This window comes from Rousettus aegyptiacus, unplaced genomic scaffold (genome assembly GCF_014176215.1).
Source record: "Rousettus aegyptiacus isolate mRouAeg1 unplaced genomic scaffold, mRouAeg1.p scaffold_m13_p_4, whole genome shotgun sequence".
In the NCBI taxonomy this organism is placed as follows: domain Eukaryota; kingdom Metazoa; phylum Chordata; class Mammalia; order Chiroptera; family Pteropodidae; genus Rousettus; species Rousettus aegyptiacus.
This window is the reverse complement of record NW_023416307.1, coordinates 47,729,380-47,757,158: the sequence shown is the minus strand read 5'-3', so window position 1 is coordinate 47,757,158 and position 27,779 is coordinate 47,729,380. Positions and strand designations below refer to the sequence as shown.

General features: G+C 35.9%; 1 protein-coding gene across 2 annotated transcripts in view; it reads left to right on the top strand.

The window, feature by feature from the left end:
• Nucleotides 1–27,779, top strand: part of ATP13A4 (ATPase 13A4) — a 115,222-nt gene that overhangs the window by 71,098 nt on the left and 16,345 nt on the right. For both annotated transcript variants that reach the window (XM_016136346.2, XM_016136347.2), the window contains 11 exons: nucleotides 642–728; nucleotides 957–1,110; nucleotides 2,256–2,367; nucleotides 7,093–7,217; nucleotides 11,436–11,599; nucleotides 12,412–12,531; nucleotides 13,705–13,784; nucleotides 15,245–15,287; nucleotides 15,690–15,799; nucleotides 17,679–17,775; nucleotides 19,489–19,561. In XM_016136346.2, the coding sequence (XP_015991832.2) occupies nucleotides 642–728; nucleotides 957–1,110; nucleotides 2,256–2,367; nucleotides 7,093–7,217; nucleotides 11,436–11,599; nucleotides 12,412–12,531; nucleotides 13,705–13,784; nucleotides 15,245–15,287; nucleotides 15,690–15,799; nucleotides 17,679–17,775; nucleotides 19,489–19,561 (1,165 nt within the window). The remainder of the gene's footprint in view (nucleotides 1–641; nucleotides 729–956; nucleotides 1,111–2,255; nucleotides 2,368–7,092; nucleotides 7,218–11,435; nucleotides 11,600–12,411; nucleotides 12,532–13,704; nucleotides 13,785–15,244; nucleotides 15,288–15,689; nucleotides 15,800–17,678; nucleotides 17,776–19,488; nucleotides 19,562–27,779) is intronic.

Below are 27,779 nucleotides of genomic sequence, written 5' to 3'. Positions count from 1 at the left end.
TTTCTGAGTTTGACTGTGTTTGAATCTTGAAGAAAGAATTGCAATTTCCTCTCTGAGATTTTCTCAGCCACTCATTGAGACAATTACAAAGTATTTTGACATCTTTGAGTGAAAGGTTCTTTTGACTATAATGTAGGGTCATTATTATAGCAATTACTGGGTGTTTACTGAACATCAACCATATACATCAATAGTCCCTGCCATGACTCACCCTGAGGACCATCAGTCCAAATTAGATAGAGAAGGAAGAGCAGGAACAGAAGTGAACTCCAGGTAAAGAAAGACAGTAAGGCGCTTGCCTCACACACGGTAAGTCTGGCTATTCATGCTCACTATTTGCAAGTTTAGCTCTTTAGAAATGGAGACTGAACCCTTTATACAGCACATTCCAACAGAGAAAGCAGGATAAATTTCATGAATAATTCAAAGGCGTCTGCCCTTTGAGTTTCACAGCATTTTCAATGTATTATTTTTCTCCGTGGCAAGATAAGACTGATTCACCTCCATCCAGCTAAGAGAGGAGACACTGAGCATACATTGAGAGGATCTAAGGATTTTTCTCAAGGGGAGGGTTTGAGAATAGTATCAGAGGATAAATAAGAAATAAATCTCTACAATAAAGTATCTCATTTGTGAAATAGGAAATGGCTATTTCTGGGGACGATTTCCACATCAAGGGAGTGCCGGCAGATGCTATGATAGTTAAACCCTGCAAAACAGCCAGCCAGGTAAGCCTCCAGGTCATGCACCCCACAGCACCCACCTCAAACAGAAAGTCCCTTCGGGCCCACAATTTCTAAAGGTCACAGATGTGCCTTCTTTGAATTCCACATATGAAAATTGAGGAGATCTTGTTTCCTTTATTTGCTAAAACAAGGACTGAGCGGGGAGTAGTTAATTCCCAGTAGCTAGAAGGTGTGTTGGTGTGCCCTCTCACTTCCCCATCCCTCAACCAGGTCCCCGTGGAAGGAATTGCGATCTTGCATCAGTTCCCATTCTCATCAGCACTGCAGAGGATGACAGTCATTGTCCAAGAGATGGGGGGTAACCGTCTGGCATTCATGAAAGGTGCACCAGAGAAGGTGGTCAGCTTTTGCCAACCTGAGACAGGTAAGTGAAGAGACTTGTAGTACAACTGGCTGATCTGTATTTCCAGCCCAAATATGTCCCCTCAGCACTTGATCTTTGAATCCAATTGCCCACTGACCAATTAGATGTCTCGTTGGCATTCCAAACACAATACCAAAATCAAGCTTATCTTTCTCATTTTCTATATTTCCCATCTTGGAGAATGACATTACCTTTCTCTCCCCACTCCCCCTCCAATTTAGGGTTTTTCCCAGATGAATCCCTCTCCCTCAATGCCTCTATTGTGTCAATTCCTAATCTATGCCTCTGTCACTCCATCAGCTCAGGGCCTCATCTTCACTTCTCCTGGATCACTTCAGTAGCTGCTGACCCCCAGTCTCCCCTGCCCTGGCTCACCCATGATACTCTGAGCAAACAGGTTTTTTCATCACATAGTATAACTGCGGTCACATTCCTTCTTTTTTGTTGCTTCCCACAGGCTCCAGTATAATCTCATACTCCTTCAGGATCTTATATGAGACCTTTGTGATCTGACTTCTGGCAAACTGTCCAGATATGCCTTACCACTTCTTTCTTCACATTCTGTGCTTTCCCTGAGCTGAACTAGCCACTCAAGGCTTGCTGTCTCATGTATCCATCCAGGCCCGAGTACACGGCCCTCAGCCAAAATGCCCTTTCCTTTCCTTCATCTAACCACTTCCTCCCAGTCTGATAAATGCACCACTGTGCTTCTACAGCACACTGCAATTGCATAGATCATTGTAATGATCTCATTCAATTGTATTGTTAGTCTACTACTGGCTGTTGCCCCACTAAACAGAGATCCTTAGAACAGGACCTGCAGTTTAATCTTTGCAGAGTCAATGCTTAAAATATAGCAGATTGTCAATAAATATTTGTTGGTTAAACTAGAGAAAAAATTATGTACTTTTTAAAATTCTTTTTCCTTTTTTTTTCTCTTTAAAAATGCATTCCTCTCATTTCAGTTTCACTGGGTCCCAAGAAGTCAACCCTGATAATGTAGTTATATTTAGGGTGGGTTCCCACTGACTTGCGTACTTTTTTAGAGGTGGGTGTTTTGGAAAAGAATTGAATCTGTAAAGACTTTCTCCACCAGTACTACTGAGTAAAGATTGCATATTAATCTTCTGCTATTTTCTAAACAGTACCAACTAGTTTTGTTAGTGAACTTCAGATTTACACAACCCAGGGCTTCCGGGTCATAGCGCTGGCCTACAAAAAGCTGGAAATGGACCACCACACCACTGCCTGGATGAGGTAAACGGGAAGGATTTTGACAAAGCGGGCTGGCTTGGTGGGGAGATGCACCAGACTGAGCAGTGGACTCAGCAGCATAGCTTACTGGATTTGTGTGCATGGAATGTCTTTGAACTCCATACACAGGGATATAGTCATCCTTGCCCTGCTTCAATCGCAAAGCTGATGTGAACACTGACTGGAAGAATGTATGGGAAATGACTGTATAAACTGTGAAATATGATGTCATTGTACAACTTTGTGAAAACAGACATATGAATATAACCAATGTTTCAGAGAGTTTGAAATTACGGCCATGTTCCCATTTTGAACCAAATACAGGGAGCTAATTTTTTAATTATAATTGATGATTAGTTGAAAGTTAGAAAATATAACATTTGTCTGAAAAATCAGTTCTTAGTGAGAAATATAGTTAATGAGAAAAAATGTAGCTTGGACTTAACACCTATCTAGATAATGTTCATAGAAAAACAAGAAGAGCTTTAGAGGGGTCATTCTAGAGAAAGTTTTGATATGTAGAGATTAAAATGGGAATGCTTAAAAGCTAAAATGGATAGGAGCATTTATTAGCTCAAATTTATTTGTTGTCTTACTTTCCACTGTTTTTAGGGTGTTGTGTTTATTGCACCTTCACAGCCATGTCCAACACTGTCAGTCATTATTGGTAACACTGCTGCAGATAATCAAGACTTATTTTGTTATTTAGGCTTTGAAATTTGGGAGGCCTTACCTATTTGTGCTCTACTCTGTCAGACTCAACATTTTATTATTGTAACTATATTTTGTACCACTTCCTTTAATACAGTAAAGTAAAATTCATATGTAATATGATCTGCATGTACTCTTTGTAAAAATAAATATAATGTCACTATGTACGGTCAAAACAAGAACAAAAAATATATTGCATTGTAAGAAGTAATAGATAGGTCAGTAAACACTGAGCCCACTCCACAAAATGAAGCAATCCATTGCTTGCACCTGTGAGTGGAAAAATTAGGGCTGCAACAGCTAGGAATGCAGACTGATACAGGTATGTAAACATTGGAGTCCCAAATACCATTAGCAGTCGTGCTGTCAATGAGGTGACTCTTTGAAATGGTTTAAAACTGTTGGTAAAACTGAAAAAACCAATACAATCTCTTTTTAATTTACACAGCAGTCACATTCCTGGAAAATTCAACAGCATATTAAAAATGTGCAAAAAGTACTTTGTGTTTAAATATATAACAGAGCTATAGAAAGGAAACGATTTTATATTTGTTAACTTAAGATAGTACTATTATATATACTATAATAATACAGTATATTATATAGTATAATTATAGTAGAATATAAATGGAATAAGCCTATATTGACTTAGAAAAGTATAAATAATCTTTTAGTGTCCATAACTATCCCATAAAATATTCAAAAGTCATGTGGGATGCAATGTAATGTTTTATTGTGCACTGATCATTGCAGAAAATCTTACATAGATGTCTAAAAAGATTCCAAAATGTCCTCTAGAGGCAGTATTCCTCCTGTGGAGAATCACAGATGTGTCCCAACCTTGTCACTTTATGAATGAGCAGTGAAGCCCAGAGGCAGAAGTGGCTCATCTAAGGTCATTGAATATTGGATTACTGGGTATATTGGGCCACATCCCCTGAGGCCAGCTTAATATGGCCTTTAAAAGGGTCCCTTGGGCTATTACAACCCTGGGTGTTTGTTGTAATTTAATCAACTCAGGTCACTCAAGTCAGATTGCTAAAAGCAAATTTTGAGATTAGATCTCACATTTTAAAGAAGAGGAAATTTGGGACCAGGACATAGCAGAATTGTAAATGAAACTATTTCCCAAGAGCCTCTCGATAGATATAAATCAAGATTGTGGTTACTATACTGCTGCTTCTGACTATATTTACGTAGCCACAAGTTTCAAACTCATGGCTTTGGGGCTTGTGCATGTAACAAAGTACCGATGGAGGCACATGAGCAATAGGGGATGACAAGGACTGTGATACACAGGAGAGCACATGCCCTTGCCAATAGCATTGAAATTTCAACTTTTCAAATTCTGGTAAGGTTCAAGATCTGATTTTGGGTCATTGAGTTGCCCTTCCTGAGTTAAAGCCTCATCACCACTGTATCTATTCCTAGCTACATTAGTTTACCTAACCTTTGCTAATCTCTCATTAGAATAGAACATTAGTTCTGTGACGTGCATGTGCGTGTACTTGTGTGTTTATTCAGAGTGCTTCCAGCATAGGTATCATAATTTCTGTGAGGTGTCTTAGCCCACTTAATGATATTTTGTCTTTTAAAAATCACATGGATTTTAAGAACATGAAGTATAGTTACAAGGATGAAAATGCTTCCTTTGTATTATACTCTTCATTCTTTATTATTTATAGATGCTTCAAGAAGAGGTATAATGTCTATGCAGGAAGCAGGAAAAGACAGCATGCTATTTCAAGTTGCAGAGCTTGAGACCTCTCAAGGGACTGTTTTCCTCTTTATTTCTTGATTCAGATTGAACATTCATGAAAAGAAGAAGCATATAATGTTATAGATAGAAAAGACTTTGAAAATACATTAGTTTTGCCCCGTCCTTTTTTTTTTTTTTTTACAATAGAAGAAATAAATTACCAGACAAAGAAAATGATTTATCCTTGGTCACACAGTAAGGTAGCAGCAGAGCTGGGATTAGAACTCTGGTATCCTGATTACTGTGCATTGAACCAAACAAAGGCTCAGTGCCAGAGGAGCCAGATATGACTGCCAGGGTTGGTCACAGTCAGTGTCAAATGGTTGATCCAGCAGCTATTTTCTTGGTCCGATCAAGTGCCTTGTGGTTGGCTCATGTCATATTATCTTTGAAACTATCTAAAACCTGAGGCCTTGTATCAAAGGTAGGAGAGCCACTGGAAAGATTAGAGACCCTCAGTCAGGCATCAGCTAAGTTATCCTTCAATGACCAGCTCCAATATAAACCATCCCCAGGAAGGCTTCTCCAATCACTCCACCCCAAAGTGATTATACCTTCCTCTCTGACTCCATAGGACTCTTGTTCATACATTATGATGATACTTTTCCAAGCCTTCTGTATAGCCAAGGTTAAATGTGGAATCTCTGGAGTCAGGGCCTACTATAGTCTCTGCAGATTCTCCCCCCATTTCCTTAGCCCTGTTTTTTATACTTATTTATGTGTTTAGTAAATGGTCATTGACTTGATAGATTGATTTTTGTTCCCATGAGAACCCTTTGGCAGTAGAATTTCTGAAAGAAGAAAGGAATTTTCCTGGGCTATCCAGCAAAAAGCAGTCACACCAAGCACCAGAACCTTTCAACTAGACAAACATTTGTCAAGCACCTCCTCTGCGTTGGGAGACACATGGATGTGTTGAACTTGTCACTAAAGCAGATGGGCTTACCCTCAAAAAGTTGAGACAGAGAAACAGATCTGATAGCAAAGAATAATAATATATGGACAAATAAAATATAAGCTAATCCGAGGTAGAAGTAATATGCTTAGAGAGCAAGTATTTCTATCTGGGAGAGGATTTATGGAGAGTTGCAAGGGTGTTTGGGCCTCAAAATATAAGAAGAATTTCAATGACAGATGAGGTGGAACTTATAACTTTTCCATGAAATAAAAAAGAATGTCTTATGGCAGTCCAGAGCAAATGTTTGCAGATGGTTGAGTAAAGAACATATTCATGGTGAGCAGTCCAACTTGGCTGGAGCTTAGGGTTGATGAAGAGTTTAGTGATAGATGAGCCTGAAAAGATAGTTTGGAATCAGATTATGGAGAGACTTAAATGCCAGGTTCAGAAAAATAGGACATGTCATCCTCCTGAACCTGCTTCAAAGTGAATAATTCAAACTGTGTCCACTTTCTGCCACAGTGGTGGAGGAGTTAGCAGTGTCCTGGGAGTATCCTGCCCCCAAAGCATGTGAGGTACACATGGCAAGCAAGAGCAAGTGGTTTTTTGGGGTACTGCTTTTATCTATATTTCACCCAGGTATAGGCATTGCTGATGTCTTACTCTTGTCTCTGCTAGAGGTGTCCGAGTTTCAGATAAATGAATCATGGAAGAATATTTGAGCCCTCAGTTTACTCCGTGTAGTCCTATAGAATACCTTGGAAATAAATGACCTTGTGGTGGACAGGAGTCTCAGAGACCTCGCTTGCTACAAAAACAGGCACACTTTATGTAGAAGAACAATGTCACCAGCTAACAAAGAGATGGGGGAGGTTGCCTCTAAAGAGGGATAATATCTCCTGGAACGAAAATCGTATTGATTATAGCTTTGGTTTCTAGAGAAACTGACATTTTATTTTATTTTTCTTGTGTCTCACTTATATTTCATGATGTTTTATAGCAGAGGTAGAACTCCTCTCTGGTGATTACCTAAAGGTGAGGTGATGAAAATCACCACAGCAGATGAAAGAGACCTTTGCAGTCATTTAGTTAATTCTATACAAAGTCTTTTGCTTAATAATTATTCTCTCTTCCTTCCAATTCAGAGTAAATGTCTCAGTGTCTTTTGTGTCCTCTTCCTGTCTAGATGGTTCCTGGCACATATTCAGGAATGATGCTTGAATGAGTGAGTGGGAACCACTCTGACAAGAATATATTTGACTTTGTTTTGGTTTTGCTACCTGTAAGAAAGCCTATGGTGTGCTATTTCTATTCAAATATACATATATATACACACATCCATATATATATATAATTCCAGGGACGAGATAGAATCAGACCTGATATTTCTGGGATTGCTGATCTTGGAAAATCGATTGAAAGAAGAGACAAAACTTGTCCTGGAAGAGCTCACCTCAGCCCAGATGAGGACGGTAATGATCACAGGTATAGAACAAAGTAGAAAACAGTAAGGATTTGCTATGGAAACAGAGGTTTACTCATTTAGCATATATTGTTGACTACCTACTATGGGCCAGACACCATTCTAGGTGCTGGGAATAAGCAACAAAAAGGAAAAATTACCATTCTCACTGAGCTTTCATTCAGGAGGGATGAGATAGAAAATCAGTCAATCATCAACCAATCAGATAATCAAATAAATAGGTAGTAATAAGCATTACGATATACATAAAACAAAACAGATGATGAGATGTCCTCTCTCAGAGGGGACATTTGAGATATTACCTAAATGAGAAGATGATATGACTTGTGCAAATATTATTTTTATTATTAATTGTTAGAAGAAGAATGCTTAGCATGGTCTATAAACTATGTTGAAGGCCTATAAATAATAAAATCTGCAATTCTGGAGATAAAATAATCCTGTCATTTCTACTCTTACTCTCAAACTCTAATTAATGCAATAATGGAATAGTGAGAAAGGCTCACCCAAGAGAAATTAATGCATCCTTGTGAATAGAGAATAAATGATTTTTTAGTGCATTCATAGTTTCTGAGAGAATGTCTTCTCTTTCCCTGCTCTCATAGTCAAATGCTTTCAACTCTATTAATTGTGTTACCAAGTAACAATATTTTCTTACCAAAGCCTGTATTCCCATTCCATGTCCCTTGAACTCAGTTCCACTGCTGAAAACTCTAGAATACTTTTACTTTTCCTTCTGAACTTTTTCATTTCCCTATTCTTGCCTCCACAATTCAAGAGACTTTTGCATCACTTTTACTCTCGCCCTTTCTAGACCCTCCGTCCAACTTCTAGATGTTGCTCAGTTAATTGACTGCTTATTAAAATTTCCCCTACATTGTGATCCTTCTGTTTCAAATATCTTTATCAAGCACTTATATTACACATTGGCATATTCTATCCTTAACCATTTAGATTGATGTAGGAATAAGAGTTGATCACACTTGACCCTCCATCTTGAATTCTTCATTCCTCATATTGAAATTTCTCTTCTTTTGCTTTCCTTGCTTGGTTATAATTTTTTGTCATGAATTGTCCTTGAATGGGATAGAAAGGTAATATGCTCTCTGCCTTCTCACATAGACTGGACTATCCTTGTTTGCTCTGACATGTGAATAAGTATAAGATTTGAGGGTTAAAGTCTTCTTACTTAATAATCCGTACATGTGTTTCCTTTGTCTTCTGGTTTTTGGTCTTGTATATTATATGTTCGATGTCAGCCCACTATAGATAACTTGCTTTTTCCTGCACATAATTCTTTTTCAACTTTGGATTTTACAAACATTACCAGAATATGCCTATGTATTTATCTTTTTCATCATTTTGGTCTGAACATAGTAAGACCTTCCAAGCTGTCCTCCTCCTCTCAGAAAATTTTCTTCTATTGTTCATTTAATTATTGCCTTTGTTCTCTCTCTTTCCTTTTCTCCTGCTGTAGTTTCCATTATTCATATGACAGGCCGTCTGGATCTATCCTCGCAGTTTCTTATTTTTTTTCTTGTGACTATCATATTTTTATAACTTTGCTTTGTTCTTTAAGATTTTTTTTGCACCCAGGTTTTTCAAACCACAAATTCAGGTTTCAAAAATGATCATCATTTTCTTCAAATCACCTGTTAAATTATTGGGTTCTTAAAATATGTCTTGGATTGGGAGTGGCTCTAGAAAACCTTCCTCCCTTCCCACTCTCCACCCTTTTAATGCAAGTTTTATCTGTCTCCAGCGGCTACTCTACTTTGCCAGTCATGTATTCTGGTTTTCCTGCCTGATCTTTTTCTATCTAGCTACTGGGGTTTCTTAAATAGGTTGTTCTATTTCTTTGTCAGATAACTGAGGCTTAGGCCTTGGCTGCATGTACTAAATAGTAGAACTCTCATGGGTGATATATGCAAAATGGGCTTATGCTATAAAGCAAACCAACTGCTGGTGTCCTGCTGAGGCAGGTAGAGGAAGTCTCTTAGCTCTCAGGACTCCTTGTACTCTTCCAATCTCAGGGTAGAGCAGCTTCTTCCCACCAGTTAACTCTTTTGATAATCCTCATGAATATTTCAGTAGAAACCTGGGGGAATCCATGTTAGGAATGGCTAGCCAGATGTTATATTATTTATATTTTAGGAGCTGTTCTAAGAATTACAATATTCATACCTACAAATTTAAGAAGCCTTAAAACCATAAACATCTCTTACCTTCTTTCTTACGTTATAGTTATCATGTATATGACAATGAAAACCCCACCAATGTTAAAGTTTTCCCTTTCAACAGTCAAGATTTAAAGAATATAAGTAGAAAAAATAAAATAGACTTTTATATTTACCCAGATTTTATTTCTGTTGTTATGTTTTCATTCCTCATGTTTCAAATTTCCCTCTGATGTCATTTCCTTTTAATCTGAAAAAATTCTTTTAGCATTTCTTTTTGAGGATGTCTGCTGGCAAGAGAATTATCTTCATTTCCCTTCATCTAAGAATGCCTTTATTTTTACCTTATTCTTGAAAGATATTTTCATTAGCTATAGGATTCTGAGTTGACAATTTTTTTTCTTTTTGCATTTTAAAGATGTTATTCCATTCTTATCTTTCTTCCACAGTTTTTGATGAAAAATTTGTGATAATTTTCATCATTTTTCTCTTAAAATGATAATTTTCATCATTTTCTCTAATATATTGTTTTCTCTAGCTACTTCTAAGATATTTTCTTTGGTTTCGGTTTTTAGCAACAGTTTGATTATGTGTCTGGATGTGGTTCTCACTAAGTTGTTAGAGATTCATTGAGTTTTTTTAATCTGCAAATTCCAATTTTTTAAATCATATTTAGGAAGTTTTCTGCTACTTTTTCTTTAAAAAATATTTTCCTGTTTTAGTCTCTTTCTCTTCTTTTTCTGGACTCTAATGACATAAATATAAATCTTTTTCATTGTTTTTATATGTTATTTTGTTTTTAAAAATTTCTCTCTGTTCTTCAGATTATAAAATTTCTATTGATCTATCTTCAAATTTATTGACTTTCTCCTGTCATCTTCATTCTGCTATTGAGTGCATCGAGTAAATCTTTTTTATTTCAATTTTGATATTTTTCAGTTCTAAAGTAGCTATTCAATTCTTTTGTATAGAGTATATTTTTTTCCTGTTGAGAACTTCTATTTTGTCATTTATTTAAAAAGTATTAACCTTTATCACATGGACTACATTTGTAATAGCTTCTTTAAAACCATTGTGTGATAATTCCAAAACTGGGTCATTTTGAGACAGGCAATTGTTGATTTTTTTTTTTTCCTTGCAAATAGGCCAGACTCTCCAGGTTTTCTTATATATTCAGTGTCCTAAATATTTTGATGATGACATTTTGAGACTTTGGATCCTGTTAATGTTGAGAATGTGATTTTGTTTGTCTGCTTTAGCCAACAAAACTCTAGGCCATAAAGGTAGTTTCTTGAAGCTTTTTCTATCCTTCTTTGAGTTTGTACTACACATGCCCAGCTCTGGCTTGGACCCAGGACTTACACAGTTTATATATTAAATTAGTCTCATTGTCTAGCTCTTTTCTTTTCAGGATTTCCCCAATAACTCTTTAGCCTTCAGGCATGCCTTTCCCTGGTTCCTCTGGACAGAATGAGTAGATTTCTCAGAGTTTTAGCAACCACTATAACTCTGGGACTGGGGCTCACCCTCAGGTCAAATATGTGAGAGGAAAGAGAAAAGAAGCTGAGAATCTCTCCTTATAGATTGTTTCTCCAGATTTGACTATCTTCCACATTCTGCCTGCTTATGTTTACTTTTTTAAATTCTTGAGTAGTTGCTTCTTGCATTTTGTCTAGAGTTTTGATTGTAGTCAGTGGGAAAATGAAATTATAGTAAGCTTATTCCATCTTAGTTGAAAGTGGAACCATCAGGTACTATATTAAACCAGTAGTTTTGCTAAACATTTACCAAGCTGTTAACAAATGACAGAAATAGATATAAATTTTGCCTTTTTATTTTTTCTTTCTAGTCTTTGATATAAGTAACCAGATAAAAAGCAGCAAGAACCAGAAAAGGGATTGTAGAACCATGGAGTCAGGATTGAGAGAGACCTTAGATATTATTCTCTTCACCCCTAAATAAAGTCTTAACTCATTACCTTAGTTTTATATGAATTGGTATATCTCTTCAACCTCATTTTAGGATACTGTTCCTTTCTTCTAGGTGACAATCTTCAGACTGCGATAACAGTGGCCAGAAAGTCTGGAATGGTTTCTGAAGGCCAAAAAATTATTCTCATTGAAACAGATGAACCCACTGGATCCTCACCAGCATCCATATCTTGGAAATTAGTAGAAGAAAAGAAACACATTTCATATGGAAATCAGGTATACCTAAAAACAGACCTTCTGCTATATTATCTAACTCGTCTCAGTGTTGACGACTTAGCAGCTTTGACTAGCAGAAGTATACAGGTGACCTAGGGTCAACATATTTTTCCAAATGTTTGACACATATGCAGTGGGAGGCACATTATATCAGTTTCCCAGATTTTTCTAACTGAGCTTTAAGGTGCAGTGCTTTTCTGGTTCCTGGAAATAATCTATTCTTTTAAACTTAAAAAAGTTGTGGGCTCTGTATGAGAAAGAATATAGTAAGAACGGCTGTGAACCACATTTCCCATTTTTCCCTTGCTTGCCAGTTACACTTTGGGTTCAAAAGGGATTTAGTCCCTAGGAAAGATACTGCTTTGTGAATCGGAAAATCAGACTATATATTCAGGATGGAAGGAAAAATCTTATTTATTGATCTCCAATCATGTCAATATCTTATCTCTATTGCATCCTTGTGGAACAACATTAATTTTATAAGAAAAAAAATTTGTACGTTCTCACCTCAATGAGTGATTTGTTAAATTGCAACACTTTGTATTTTACACTTAAAATGTGTGAAATGTGCGCTTCCTTGGGACTCACAGAGATCAAATCAGGACGAGAAGAAGACATGAGTAAATTTTATTCTCCTCTTCACTAGAGTCTGTGATGTATAGAGATTGATCTAGCAAAAAGAAAGTGCTTCTCTGAAGAATCAGGGCTGGATTGTGACTTTTGAATAGAGACCCCAGACTGATGTCATTGTCTTCTCTCAGATACGTTTGTGGCCCTAATCAAGTCTAAAATAACTGTGTCTTGATTTGCAGGACAATTACATTAACATTAGGGAAGAAGTCTCTAACAGCAAAGAAGAAAGTTACCATTTTGCCCTAAGTGGTAAATCCTTTCAGATTATAAGTCAACATTTCAGCAGCCTACTACCAAAGGTAAGTTCTGATAGGGTACCAATCTTTCAGTAAAGATGCTCACAATGTTATTTATAGAACATGATCCTCAGTAAGTGAAACTTTTCAATAGCTAAGATATACCTATTGAATATATCATAAGAGAAACAGATATTTGTACAGAGCTTACTTTGACTCATTTCCTACTAGATTTAAAATAAGTAAAATGATTAGCCAATTTGCCATCATCTAGAAGATTAAAGTATTAGTGACTTCTCAAGTCATAAGGATTACATTTGGTTAGCCATCACAATACTGCATTGATTAGGAGACTCACAGTATAGTGGAAATCCAGCAATTATATAGGAAGATAGGCCAAGAATAAAGGAATTCCATTAAGTTTTTGATAGAAGAGGGTCAAACTTAAAACTTTGCTGGTGAAGAGCAAACCCGTAATCAGGGGCAGGTAAGTTATATATACAATGTGTGGGCAAGCTAGAGAAAAATTGTGTCCAATGTAACCCAAAGATAAATTATTCATATTCAAGTGCTCATCATCGTAGATACTGTTTAAGGACAAAAGAATAGACTTAGAGGCTGAGTAAACACTAAGTTGAGTTTACTGCCAAGAAGAGCAGGGAACACACAAATCTAGCACAAAAGAGTTTAGATTCTGTAGAATGGAGCTCAGATTTTTATACCAATATTCCCTAGTCTGAATTAGACTTGTGATATTAGCTGTGTTTCACAATTGGTCAAGCCCAGATGGTATGGTTGAGTCAAAGACCACAAATAGTCACTATTTCACCTAGGCTACTTTTCTCCTAATTTTTAAGAAACAGTTGCTTCCTTTCCTTTTCCTGACATTCTGTCTCTTGTTATCTTACAATTTCTGATACTCTATTGGTTTAAGATTTCATTAAGCTCAGGATTTTTTAGGTCTACATTCTTCATGACAGCTGAGCTAAATTTTTATAGGTCATTTTCATCAAATGTTTTTACTAAGTACTCATCTTTACTGATTTTGGTCTTCCTTGTCACTTATCTGATAACCAATGTCTCAATGCCTGGTCTTAAAATACGAAGAAAAACTTAGAAAACAATTTTTTTTCTCATTTATGGATATCATTACCCAGTCAATGTTCTGAATGTTATCAATTATTTCATGTATGACCAGCTGACATAATAAAAAATTCTCTTTGGGGTTCCTTTCAGATATTGATGAATGGGACCATCTTTGCAAGAATGTCTCCTGGGCAGAAATCCAGTCTGGTGGAAGAATTTCAGAAACTGGAGTAGGTTCTTTCCCAATTCAGGTGGTGTGAAGCGCATGGAGGCATTGCAGTCAGGAGGAGTATAAGAGGTTCAGGAAGTCACTGCGTTTGGCTAGGGTAGCGATTCTTAAACTGACTGCACATGACAGTCACCTCAGGAGCTTTGAAAAATTAGCAATACCAGGACGCCGCCGTCCAGTGCATCTGATTCAATTGCTACATGGGGCTTGGGCATCAGTATTTTTTCAAAGCTTCTCCCATAAGTCAGTTTCGCATGCAGAATTGAGAAACACCGAACTAGAACATAAGGGGAATGAAAGAGTATGGTGAGAAATAAGCCTGGAAGGATAATTTGAGCCCAGCTCCTGAAGGAACAATGAGTATTTGGACTCATTTTTGCAAATCATCATCACAATTATAATATAAGGAGATTAATATGACAAGACATTCACCTAAACTTCAAAATATTAAGACCTTCTTATGCCAGAGCATCCTCTCCATTCTAAATCAGAAAAATATGTTTCTTCTAACACAAAGGGTCTCCACTGATAGAATGGGTGGTCCATTGAAGTGCCCATCATTTGGAACCCTTTATTTTTTGTTAATGGAGCCTATAGAGTCCTGAAAGCTTCCTCTACCTCCAGTGCTAAATCACACAGATATGAATCTTACTCATTGCTACCCTATCCCCCTACTCACTTGATTCAATTACTAGGTTAACTTTTCAATTCAGAAAGCCCTGTCTTCTCAACATGGTTGAAAACCTAGACAGTAAACTAATTGCCTTCATGTAGAAGTATATAAAAGAAGCATAGAAAATTCTGTGAATGCTATCAGAGTGCTCTTACCTTGAAAAACAAAACAAAACAACTATTCATAATCTTGGTCAATAATTTAATTTAAGAGAACAGAATTCACCCAGCCTCAAAAAACAATCCTGAAGCAGAGATGTATTTTCTTTCTTGTGTACGGACCTGACACTGCATTTTTAGTTGAGTGACTGCTAACATGGCAGATTTCCTCTCACGTTACTATTAATAACACAAGTAATTCTCGTTTATCATTTTAAAATTTATAAGGCACTCTTCCATATACCACCTCACTGACTACTCATAGAACTTTGTAGGGGATAAATAATAAAGTGATCAGGTCAAAGATATAGATCTTCAGTTTCAAATCTCGTGCCCTCTCTACCATGCCATGCTCTCTCATCATAAAATTGTGAACATCCCATTTATAACTACCAAAGCTGTTTTGTAAACAGTGAAGTGCAGGATCTCCTCGAAACACTTGGAGCCAGGAATGATGTCCTGGATTTCTTATTCCATTGTGGGAACCGCTGAGTCAAACTTTACTTTTTAGTCAACCCAGACTGTTAGGGAAACTCCCTAAATTTGAAGCTCATTTTATCTTTTTAATTAGAGAAATCGTCAGGTAAGATTACTTTGATCTCCTCTATAATTGACATGGTACCCTTTTAGTTACTTTGTAGGTATGTGTGGTGATGGAGCCAATGACTGTGGGGTAAGTAGTTGTCAGTGTGTGGGACCAAAATCTCACACCCGATTGTACTTGCCTGGAGCTCTATAGAGATAGTATCTCCTGGAATATACACCATCTCCATTTTTCTCGATGGAGAAACTAATGCTGAGGGTTTGGGAGGGTTTTGACCAAAGCTACACAATGACTCAGTGGTCACTATAGCCCAAATGGGGTAGAATTTCGTTCTGAAGTCCCCACTTCTTGGCTAGGTGCCCCAGTACTTTCTATTTCTTATGGGGCAGGCAGAGTGAAATCTGGTCATCTCCCAGCTAGTGCTTGGGCCTGTAAGCCACCCTGTGATCCCTTCACTGGCCTTTTCTTATGAGGTCTCAGAAGAGATGTATGTAAGTGTGCATAGACAGTAAATTGACTCTTTGTTTTTAGGCTTTGAAAATGGCTCATGTGGGCATCTCTTTATCAGAGCATGAGGCATCTGTGGCCTCACCTTTCACTTCCAAAACTCCAAATATTGAGTGTGTACCTCACCTTATCAAGTAAGTAGGCACTTTCCAGCATTGTTGTAATCTCTCCTGACTTTTAGGTGCAGATCTCATTATTCTGCTAGGCAACGACCAGGAAAACTTTGTATCCTTGGTTGGGGAGGGCACTTTGTGGGAGAACACAAACATTCTACTCCCAAGTGGACTGACGAGGAGTTAAAAATAACCTTGGGAGAGCAGCAACATTTCCAATGAAAATCACAGAATGATTATTTTTAGGAAATTAGAATTTGGAACTTGTCACTGCTTTGAAAGTGTTAATCACACTATTTATTATTATTATTATTTTTAAATGTATCTCCTTAGACACTTTATAATGGGGGATTAAGAGAAACTCTTTTCCATTTGTCTTCCTCTCCTCTTGCCTATTTATGCTTCCTTGCAAAATTCTACCCATCCCTAGTTTTCAAAATATTTATTTATCTTTGCTGCTTCAACTATAATTTCCCATGGTGCTTTATTACCCTAGTCCCATTCTCAAATATTTACTTCTACTGCCTTTTATTTAAATGATAGAGATGGTTAGCATTGTGGCTGCTTTCAGTTACTATAACTAGTATGTGGTTACAGTTTATATAGTACTTTAATGCTTAGTATTTTACACTTCGAAAAGCCTGGAGATGTATGAATGGTCACTATTTCTTTTATAAATAAAGAAATTGAGGCTCAGAGAACTTAAACCAATATGCCCAAGCTCACACCACCATATAGGATTGGAGATTTTATTAGAATTAATCTTGTATAAATGTGTTTTATCTACAAGTATCATACTCTTTCTACCACATTAAAATAATGATTTTGCTAGCTCCTCCCAATGTTTTTCTTTTCATTTATTCACTTATTCTACAAATATTTATAATGTAAGCATGTAGTGCCAAGAGCAGTGGGAAGCACTGGGGACCCAGAAGCAAGTAAATCAGACATGCCTTGATTTTGTTGAGTTTTTCTCCAGTTAAGAAGTCAGGCAATAAATCAAGGGTAATGTGAAAAGTAAGAAGGTGGCTGGGAAGGGGAAATTGGCTGGCTCAGATGGGATGGTATGGGGAAGCCTTTCTATGGAGGTGAAGGATGAAGAGACTATACCTTCTAGGCAGAGTGAATGGCAGCAGCAAAGCCAAGGAAAATGCCTGCTGTGAGGATCAGACTTTGGAATCCCGGGAAACCATAGGACCAGAAGTAAATTTAAATTCTATTTTTTCCAAAATGAAAGGAAGAAAAGTGGCATTTCATCAGTAATTTATTTCATCCTTTAAATATATACTATGTACTCAAAGTCAAAAAACAGTAACATAAATAAACATGCTCATTGTTTCCAGTTTATATAAATTTGACATATGACCAATTTGAGTGTGCATATTATTTTCGTTTTAGAAAAAGTTGAGATGGCCAAATGAAAATTTGAATAAAATGTTTGCCTGACTCCTTAAGCCCCTGCATCAAAATTGTCCCCAAACCTGCAATCTTATTTATTAAATTCCTCAGTTCACAGATAAAAAAAAAACTGTAACCAAGAGAAGGAAAATGACTTTCCAAATCACATAGTGAGTTGGTTTGAGATCTGGCGCCAGGTCCTCTGACTCTGAGCTGAAAGAATGCCTGTAGAAAGTCCAAGACTAACTTTAAATCTGACTCCATGGCTGGATCAAAGCCTGTGGACCCTGGACTGTAATTGGCCTTTCTTGAAAATCTAATCATTTAGCATGCTGACAGCCAGCGCCCATTGGCTCAAGGCTGTCCAGTTCGTCAGGCAAACAATCAAATAATCAGGCTTTTGATCTTTTCTCTTGAGTTCAGCTGAATAGCACAGAATAACTGACCTTATTTCTTTCCATTACTTTCATTTCATTACTTTTCCCTTTCTTTTCTCACACAGGGAAGGACGTGCAGCGCTCGTCACCTCGTTCTGCATGTTCAAGTACATGGCTTTGTACAGCATGATTCAGTATATTGGTGTTCTGCTGCTCTACTGGGTATGACTTGGGACATAGCTTCTTGGTTAGTGAGAACTGAAACAAGGGATGGTGCATTCTCAACCTGAAATGCCTCTTAAAGTGCAAATAGGATATTTGAGCTCCAATAGCCCCTCTAAGACTGTGTGTAAAGTTTTTGAAAATAAGCCAGACATGGACAAATGTACACAGGAAAAGTTGTTTATGTCAATTCTCTGACTCTGACAGAGAAACTATCTAGTGGTAGAGGAGAATCAGCATGGAACAAATTACTTTCTCTCTCATTGTTGCTTTCACCTCCTTAGACCAGGTCCCTTTCTTCCCAATTCCAGCGTGACTCTTCCCTAGCTTACCATTCGTTAAAGATGAGTTTCTCATTGGGGTGCTGGTAAATATTTCATAATTGGCTCTTTCTGGAAAACCAAGCCCTGATTCTTAATGTTTGCCAATTTCAGTGGTGTAAAAACACGAAGCTGGATTCAAGCTATCCACCTGATGTCACTGAACATGTGCAGTGGAGAGAGATATACTGTAGCCAATTGTTCTGTAGTATTTGTACCATATAGACACAAAATAGGCAAATAACCTCAGAAGCATGGATAACAATAAAATATAGGAAAATAATAATTAAGAAGTGCTACGGTTTGAGTATTTATTACCTCTGTTTTCAGTATAATTTGTTTAATGGAATATTTCTATAATTTTTTATATTGGCTCTGTTTAACAACCAGTTTACAAAATTCCTAAAAATCTAGCAATGGACTTTCATGAGCTAGTACAAGCCAACATATCACTGATTCCTAAATATAGATAGAGATTTAAAAATTGGCATGTCATATCACTAATATACATAGGTCTTGTGATGGCTTTTACTATCTGAAACGTCAAAAGAGAAAATACATGACTACTGCATGTGGACTCAACCTGTGCGGGCTTTTTCTCTTAGCTAACACTGAGAAAGGATATTCCATTTGTGCTGGAGATATCAAGATTCATCTTTATGTCTTGCCCCCTTGCTCCTGGGCTGAAAATTTAGTTCTGTTATTTTCAGATAACCTATGTCCTTTCCCACTCACCAATGAATGAACTGGAGAAGAAGAGGCTATTGATAAAAATTTGGCTCTATTTTAGAGTCATAATAACTCATGCTCAAAAGTACAGTTATACATGTGTCATCATTATCTCCTTTCTCCAAGGAGCTGGGGACAAGAAAATAAGCTACTTGAGACCAATAAGACCTAAACATTTTTTCCTCAAGAATATCAAGGTGCTGTATCAGGACTTTCTAACAATACCCAAGAATGCAAATGGTTAATTCAATTATTGTCATTTTCCATCAGTAAAATATAGAGAAGATCACCACACATTCATCACTCGTTACTATTAGGAATGCACTGTTTTACTGTACCAGAACAAATCTCAGCTTTTCTGCTAATAAGTAGAAATAGAGCAGAGATGAATCTAGTAGTGTGAGATGTTTCTCTCAGTAAGGGGTGATAGTGATTCACAAAGGACCCAGCCCAGAAAGTGCATATTGGTGACTGTCCTGGTTAAACAGGATTTCACAGCCTTGACTTTGTCACTTCAACCAACACCAACAGGACCCTGACCACACTATCTCTTTGGTAATTTACTTGACATTCCTACGTTATGAAGAGAAAATGAATACATTTGATGTCAAATTTCATTCAGAAGGTCATAAGTTTTTTGAGCCACTTTTCTTTTTATTTTCAGGAGACCAACAGCCTATCAAATTACCAGTTTCTGTTCCAGGATCTGGCCATTACAACTCTCATTGGTGTAACAAGTAAGCCATTTTTAAAACTTTCTTCTCAGAAATTCTCCCCTCAGATTGCCTCCTTCTGTCCCAGAGGGATTGGTCTCTCAGTAAAGGCGGGACAGCAGCTGCAGCAGAAGCATCCTGTGACTTATTCCTAGTGGCGCATACAGAGAGGGAAAAAGAAATAGATCCCATTTCCGAGTGTTGAAAGAAAGCGTTAGCAAAGGAAAAGCTGGCTAGTTCTTTTGCTGTCTTCCATAAAATACAGTGCTTCCATAAAGGGTCACTAAACATTTCAAATGAAAAAAGCACCTTGAAAATAAGGAACACTGACTTCAGTGTGCTTTTAGGTATAGTTGTGGTTGAAATGTGCCCAATTTATAGAAGCTAAATGGCTTTTATGTTTCTGATCTCCAAATTCTAGCCTCTCAGGATTTAGAGCAAAGATTAAAGGTCATTTTACAATTATACTACTCACTCCCTGCTGCCCCCTAAAATATGAAATGACTCCCCAGTTGCTCTGCTATGGGATTTTTTTCCCTCTCCAGCCCACTCATTAATCATCTTTACAATATTCTATGCTTTTCTCTCTGTTACATATAAATGCTAACAGCTCCACTTGTACTTTTAATCTTGTCTCCTCTTACCTTCTCAAGAACTTTGTTGCCTTAAAAATTTCTTCTTCCATGATTGTGAACTTTTCTCTGGTCTACTGAATCATGCCCACTAGCATATAAATATATTTTCATATTTTCTTTCTGTAAAAGCTCTTCCTTTACCGAAATCCACTACTTGTTGTCATCCTTCTTATTCTCAAATATTCCAAATAGTTGTGTATAACTACTTTCTCCACTTTCCATCTCTAATTCTATTGTTTTATTTCAATCATCCAGATCCTAACATTCAAGGGCTTGAATTCAGATACTGGACCTGAACTGGGGGTTGAGGGTAGGTAGTGGTATGTTGGCATATGTTTAACAACTCACTTTCTGAAAAAAAAAATGTTTGTACATATACGCACATAAGTTTATTATTAACTATTGAAAAGAAAAATGCGTAGTGAGCAATTTTCAAATAATCATAAAATATACAGTACCCTTCCTTGCCAATTCCACTTAGCTAATTTTGATTCTCACAGAATACTTTCACTGAGTTTTTTATCCATAGTCAATTTATGGTTGCTATTGATGACTGAATTAGTTTCAATGTAAACTTTTGTTGATGTTTTTCTTTACCTGAATGAGCAAAACAACAAAGACCTATGTTGAAACTCTACCATTCATCAGTGAGTGAGCAACTTATTTGCTGGATTGAATGAGAGTTTTCAAATGCTGGAAAATATTTTCTTGGTAAAAAAAATTGTTCATGATGTAATGGCTACAGACATAACATACTTTTGAGTTTAATTATAAACTTCAAATACAGAAATAATGCTAAAATATGTTAAAATAATTAAGAAATTAGCAGTTTTAAGTATTCATTACCTTTTTTTTTACTATATTTAATTGTAAGTTTATATAATTTACTTTTAACAATGGCTGTGTTTAATAATTGGCTTGCAAATTTAGCAGCATTTGGCCCTGGTGAGTCAGTGTGAGACAGCTCCAGCCCCCACTGAAGGAGAGTGCACATTACTGACACATGAAAAATACCAGTCTTAGACTGCCTCTTCTATATGCCTCGTGGTCTTGCTTTCACACTGTTTCTTCTTGTATCTTCTCCTTAACAGCCATTGTGTCAGCTTATCATTTTTAAAACTTGTTCAAAGCTCTGTTTTTGAAGAATGAGCTCAAAGCAAGCAAATACTATCTATGCTCCAGCTGCCACCATCCCGATGCTGCTCCTGTCAAGTCCATGAGTGACTTCCGTTGACAGCAATGGCCACTTCTCTTTCCTCACTGTCCTTGAATCTCTCAACAGCATTATCCTTCCTCAAAAGGTTTCTTCTCTTGTATTTTGTGATGCCACACACCTCCATATTATCTATCACTTTCATGAATACAAGTTCTCTATCTCTTTTGCTGGCCTTTACCCGTCTTCTAATTTTTAGAATGCCCCAAGTCTTATTCTTGGGTTCTCTTGTCTTTTCAATCTACACCATCTCCTTAAGTGATTTCAATCAATCGTATGACTTTAATGTCATCTACATGCTGATGAATCCCAAATTTATATCTCTTACCTTGATGTCTATCTTGAGCTCTGGAAATACAGGTAGTTGGCATCTAATATTGGATGTTTAACAGGATGCATACTTAACATGCCCAAAAGAAACTCTTTGTTATACCAGATCTGATATTCAACAAAGTCATTAAATATTTACTTAGTGTCTAGTTTGTACTACTTACTGTATAGGAGTGAAAGAAAAACAGCAAAATGAAGTTAATATTGTCAAGAGAGCAATCTAAATGGAGTTCGAGGCCTTTGGGAAGCTGAGCTAACTCACCCCTCGCCTGGTGGGAAGTGTCCTAAACCATGAATGGCTATATCCTGAACTGGCTTTGCATCACTGAACTCTCTATTAAGAAATAAAATCTTTGCCAGCAACAGCCATAAGCAATTAATCAAGTATAGCACAGTGTAAGTTAGCTTGCCAGCACCAATCGCAGCTTCTTCAAAATAACTTGTGTAACCCCTTTGGGAGCCCTCCTTTTTCTGTCTTTATAAACTCTGTCTCTTTCTTTTCCCCTTGGAACACAGTTAGGTTTCTACCCAAATCTATATGTCCTAACGTGTAATTCCTAAGGCCCCAAGTAAAGGTATTATTTGCCTTGCAGTTCTTGGTCAAAATTAATTGATATTGGCACTTGGAATATGTCAGTAAAAAAAAAAACAAAAAGAAAACACAATTTCTTAAAATAACACCACTGTCTACCTAGTTGTTCAAAGACCTTGAGTCATCCTTAATTTCTCTCTTTTCTTTACTCTTCACGTCCAATACATATGAAATTCCTATTGGCTCTACTTCCAAAACATATCCTGCATCTCTTCTCTCCCTCTCTACTGTAGCCACTGTCACAAAGCAATGTCACTTCTTCTTTGGATTACTGTAATAACCTTACAACTGATCTTGCTTCTACTCTTACCTTTCAAACAGTGGTAAGAATGTTATTTTTAAAATTTAAATTTTATTGTTATAGTCTGGCTTAGAATGTTCCAGGGGCTTTGTGTTACCACTAAACCCAAAGCCCTACATGATTTGTTTCTGCCTAATTCTCCAGCTTCACCTCTAACCACATTGCTATTCATTTACTCTTCCGGGCACCCCAGTCTTTCTGTCTCTTGAGCATTGCCAAGCTTGTGGTCACCTCAGCACCCTTAATTTTGCTATTCCCTTTGCCTAAAATATTCTCCTTTTAGATCTTCATATGACTTTACTTTTTCTTATTATTCAGATCTAAGCTCGCCACCTTAGAAAGGTGACTTTAAATAATGACTAAGCCAATTATTCTCTATCACAAAATTCTGCTTTATTTTTTTCACAGTACTTTTCACAATCTGGAATTATGATATTTATTTATGCTTCCATTTGCTTTTGCCTGTATCCTCTCACTCAGGTGTGAGCTTCATGAGAGCAGGCTTCTCTTTTGTCTTGATGACTGCTATATTCCCAATACTTCTAACAGTACCTGACATATCAAAGAAGTTCATTAAATATGTGTTAAATCTATTGAAAAAACACCCTTGGACAGTCCTTATTGTTAACAGAATACTCTTTTACATCAAAGACAAATCTATTTCTCTGTGACTTTTACCCATCACAGTTCTGCTGTTTGGGGCATCACAGAACAGTCTGATTTTTCTTACCAGAGCAGTCCTTCAGATATTTGATAACAGTTCTCATTTTTTTTCTTTGATTATTCTCTTCTATATAATAAGCATCTCTATTTTTTTGAAAAAATTACTTGGTTCTTTTCTATTTTCATCATTGCTTAACATATATTCACTGTGAAAAGAAGATAAAACAAAAAAACATCTTTATCCTACTATCCAGAGCCAACCAACTAAAGCATTTTGATGCATTTCTTTCCAGTCTTTTTTATTTATATAAATGAAAAAATTTGAATTGTGTTCTCTGTATTCTGTTTTTTTTTTTAATTTAACTTTGTAACTAATATTTGTTATCAAATATTTTAATTCTTTTTTTATTGTGGTAAAAAATATGTTATAAAATGTGCCATTTTCACCATTTTTAAGTGTGTTGTTCAGAGGCATTAATTACATTGACAATGTTGTGCAACCATTACCACTATATGTTTCCAAAACTTTTTCATCACCCCAAACAGAAACTTTGTACTCATTAAAAAATTACTCCCTATTGCCTTTCCTCTAGCCTCTAGTAACCTCTAATGTACTTTTTGTCTCTATAAATTTGCCCATACAAAATATTTCAGTAAGTCAAATAATACAATATTTGTGCCTTTGTGCCTGGCTTATTTCAATTAGCATAATGTTTTCAAGATGAACCTTGAAAACATTATGCTAATTGAACTTCATTGCCTTTTTATGGCTGAATAATATTTCATAAATATGTGCATGCCGCATTCTTTTTATCCATTTATCTGTTGATGAACTTTGATTGCTTCTGCTTTTTGGCTGTTGTGAATAATGCTGTAAGGTATATTTGCATTAAATATCTGTTCGAGTCCCTGTTTTTAATTCTTTTGGTATAGGAGTGGAATTGCTGGGTTGTATGGTACTCATATATTTAACTTTTCGAGAAGCTATCAAATTATTTTTATAGTGACTGCATCATTTTACATTCTCACCAGCAATGTATGAGAGTTTCAACTTCTCATTCTTATCAATACTTGTTATTTAAATTTTTAAATTTTTTTAAATTATTTTAATAGGTATGGGGTGATATCTTACTGTGGTTTTGCTATTCATTTATCTAATGACTAACAATGTCAAGCATATTTTTATGTGCTTATTGGCTGTTTGTCTCGTTCAGAGAAATCTTTATTCAAGTTATTTGCCCATTTCTTAACTGAATTTTAATCTTTGGTTCTTGAGTTCTTCATATATAAAACCTTGACAGATGTGTGATTGTAAGTATTTTCTCTCATTCTATATGCTGTCTTTTCACTTTCTTGATAATGCCCTTTGTTTTGCAAAAGTTTTTAATTTTGATTAAGTCCAATTTATTTATGTATTTTTCTTTTATTGCTCAAGCTTTTGGTGTCATATCTAAGAATCCATTGCCAAATCCAAGGTCGTAAAGATTTATTCTATGGTTTCTTCTAAAAATATTATGGTGTTTAACTCTTAATTTAGGTCATTGATCCATTTGCTGTATATGGTACGAGGTTGGTGTTCAACTTCATTTTTTTTTCCATATGGAAATTCTGTTGTTCCAGCATCATTTGTTAAAGAGACTGTCTTTTCCCCTATTGAATAGACTTGACAGGCATGTTGAAAATTAATTGGCCATAGACGTATGAGTTTAATTTTAGAACCTCAAATCTATTTCACTGGTCTATGTCTATTCTTATTCCAGCAGCACACTTTTAATCATTGTTTTTCAGTAAGTTTGAAATCAGGATATGTAAGAACATTATTATTCTTTTTCAAGACTCATTGGACTCTTGAGGGCTCTTTACAATTCCACATGAATTTGAGGATTAACTTTCCCATTCTGAAGGAAAAATCATTTGAATTTTGATAGGAGTTGCATTGAATCTGTAGATCACTTTGGGAAGTACTGACACGTTAACAATATTTAGTCTTCCAATCCATAAACATTGAATGTATTTCAATATATTTATGTATTTTTAAATTTTAGCAAAATTTTATAGTCTGCAGTGTACAAGTCTTTCTTCTCTTTCGTTAAATTTATTTCTAGGTATTAAATTCTTTTGGGTGCTATTGAAATGGAATTGTTTTCTTAATTTCCTTTTTAAATTGTTCATTGCAAATATATAGAAACACAAGTAATTTTTATGTGTTGGTCTTGTTACTCTACAACATAGCTGAATTTGCTGATTAACTCTAGTAGCTTTCTTGTGGATTCCTTGAGATTTCCAATATACAGAATCATGTCACTTGTGAATAGAGATAGCTTTACTTTTTTCTTCTAATTTGGATGACTTTTATTTATTCTCTAATTGCTCTGGATAGAACTTCCAGTACAATGTTTAACAGCAGTGGTGAAAGTGGGCATCCTTTTCTTTTTCCTGATTTTAGTGGGAAAGCTTTCAGTCTTTTACCTTGAGTATAAGGTTAGCTATAGGTTTTTCGTTATAAAGTATATAATCATGTGGGTTACATGTAATGTTTATAAAGTATATAATCATGTGGATTGCGTATAAATTAAATTTATAAATTATATTTATAAAAATTTAACTCGAATTGATACCTTACTTTCAATAGCATGCCAAAACTCTACTATTTTACAGCTCTGTCTCCCCCTTTTATGTTGTCACAAATTATATTTTTATCAATTATGTGTCTAATAATCTAGGTATGTACTTTTATTATACATTTATCTTTTAAATTCGGTTGGAATAAGTAGAATTAAAAACTAAATTGAAATAATATATACTTTTATATTTGTTCAAATATTTACCTTTACTAGACAAAATGAGAATGTCGATAAAAAAATAGAAATTATAAAAAAGATTCTTTAAAAAGAATTTCTTTTAGCTTCTTTTTATAATTTACATCTATTGACATTCTCATTTTGTCCATACATTATTTTCCTGATTTAATTCAATTCTTTGAGCATATTTCAGACACTTTAAAGTCTATGTTCTTTAAGTCCAATGTCTGGGCTTCCTTAGAGAACATTTTTATCCATTCAGTTTGTTCCATTGAATGTCTTAACTCTGGGAATCAGCTTCTCTCCTTTCTCTAGGGCTTGTTGTTTTATGTTTTGCTGTTTTCTTAAAGCTGTAGTAGTCCATTTGTTCAGTGACTTTCCTAAACTATTTTTGTAAACACCATATCACTTGTCATGTGTGTTCACTGTTCAGTTAGTGTTTCAATAGAGATTTCCTTGATCTCTATGAGTTTAAAAATATGAACAGCGAAATAAGCCAAAGAGCAAAAGTTGAAAATCACTTGATTTCGCTTATATGTGGGATGTAAACCTAAAAGCTAAAAATGAACAGGAAAAACAAACAGAGGCACATGGACATGGGCTATGGACTAGTGGTTACCAGAGAGAGGGTAGGGGGGAAGGAGGAAGGGGAAGGTAGTTGAGGTAAAGGGGGTCAAATATGTGGCGACAGAAAGAAATCTAACTATGAGAGGTGAACACACTATATATATATATATATATATATATATATATATATATATATATATCCCTTACTGTTAAAATGTATGGCTGAAACTTATTGGAGTGCATTAACTAATGTCACCATAAAAAATTAAAATTAAAAAAGTAAATTTGAAATAAAAAAATTAAAATGGGAAAAAATAAATAAAAATATGAACAAAGGAATACTTCTTTTAATCTTTGCAGATGGGTTCTGTGCTGGGACACTTGACACTTAGCCAGGCTTGTGCTGAGTCTAGAGGCCCTCCAGAGCTGAAAACAGGGATTTTCTGGTCTTTTCTGAACATCCATCTTGCCCTGAGCATGTACACAGCTTTCTACATTCTCTAGTATACACGGGTGATTGTGAACACCATAATTTCCCAAAGAAAAAATTTTAAGCTTTTCTTTACAGGCTTTAGGCTGTTATTTTATGAATCAGCTATAATCTTTTACCCCTAGGTGATTGCAGATAGTTTGTTAGCCCTACAATGCTTTTGAGCAGGGTATGTTACTTTTCTACCCCAAACAAGTTTGCTAGGTGCACAAGTTAGAACAAACATACGGAATAATCTATGGATAAAATCTGCTCTTCCCCTCTGTAACCAGGGACCAATGTTCCCTACTGGGAATGTATCTTTAAGATTGTCACTCCAGTGAGGAGGAAGTGAGACAAGGGCATGTAAGAATGCACAAAACCTTCCTCCCATTTTTAAGTTCTCTTTTTCTTCATTCAGCATTTGTTTGGATGCTGAAAATATTTGTTTTTCAGACTTGTGATAAAATTTTTTTATCATTGGTTGTTCAAGAGTGTATAATTTAAATTCCACACATTTGTAATTTTTCCGTTTTTCTCCTGTTAATATTTTCAGGTTTCATAACATGTGGATGAAAAATATCTGGTGTATCAATTTTATCTTCTTATATTTTATAAAACTCATTTTATGGCCTAATATTTGATCTATCCTGGAAAGTGATCTGCGTGCA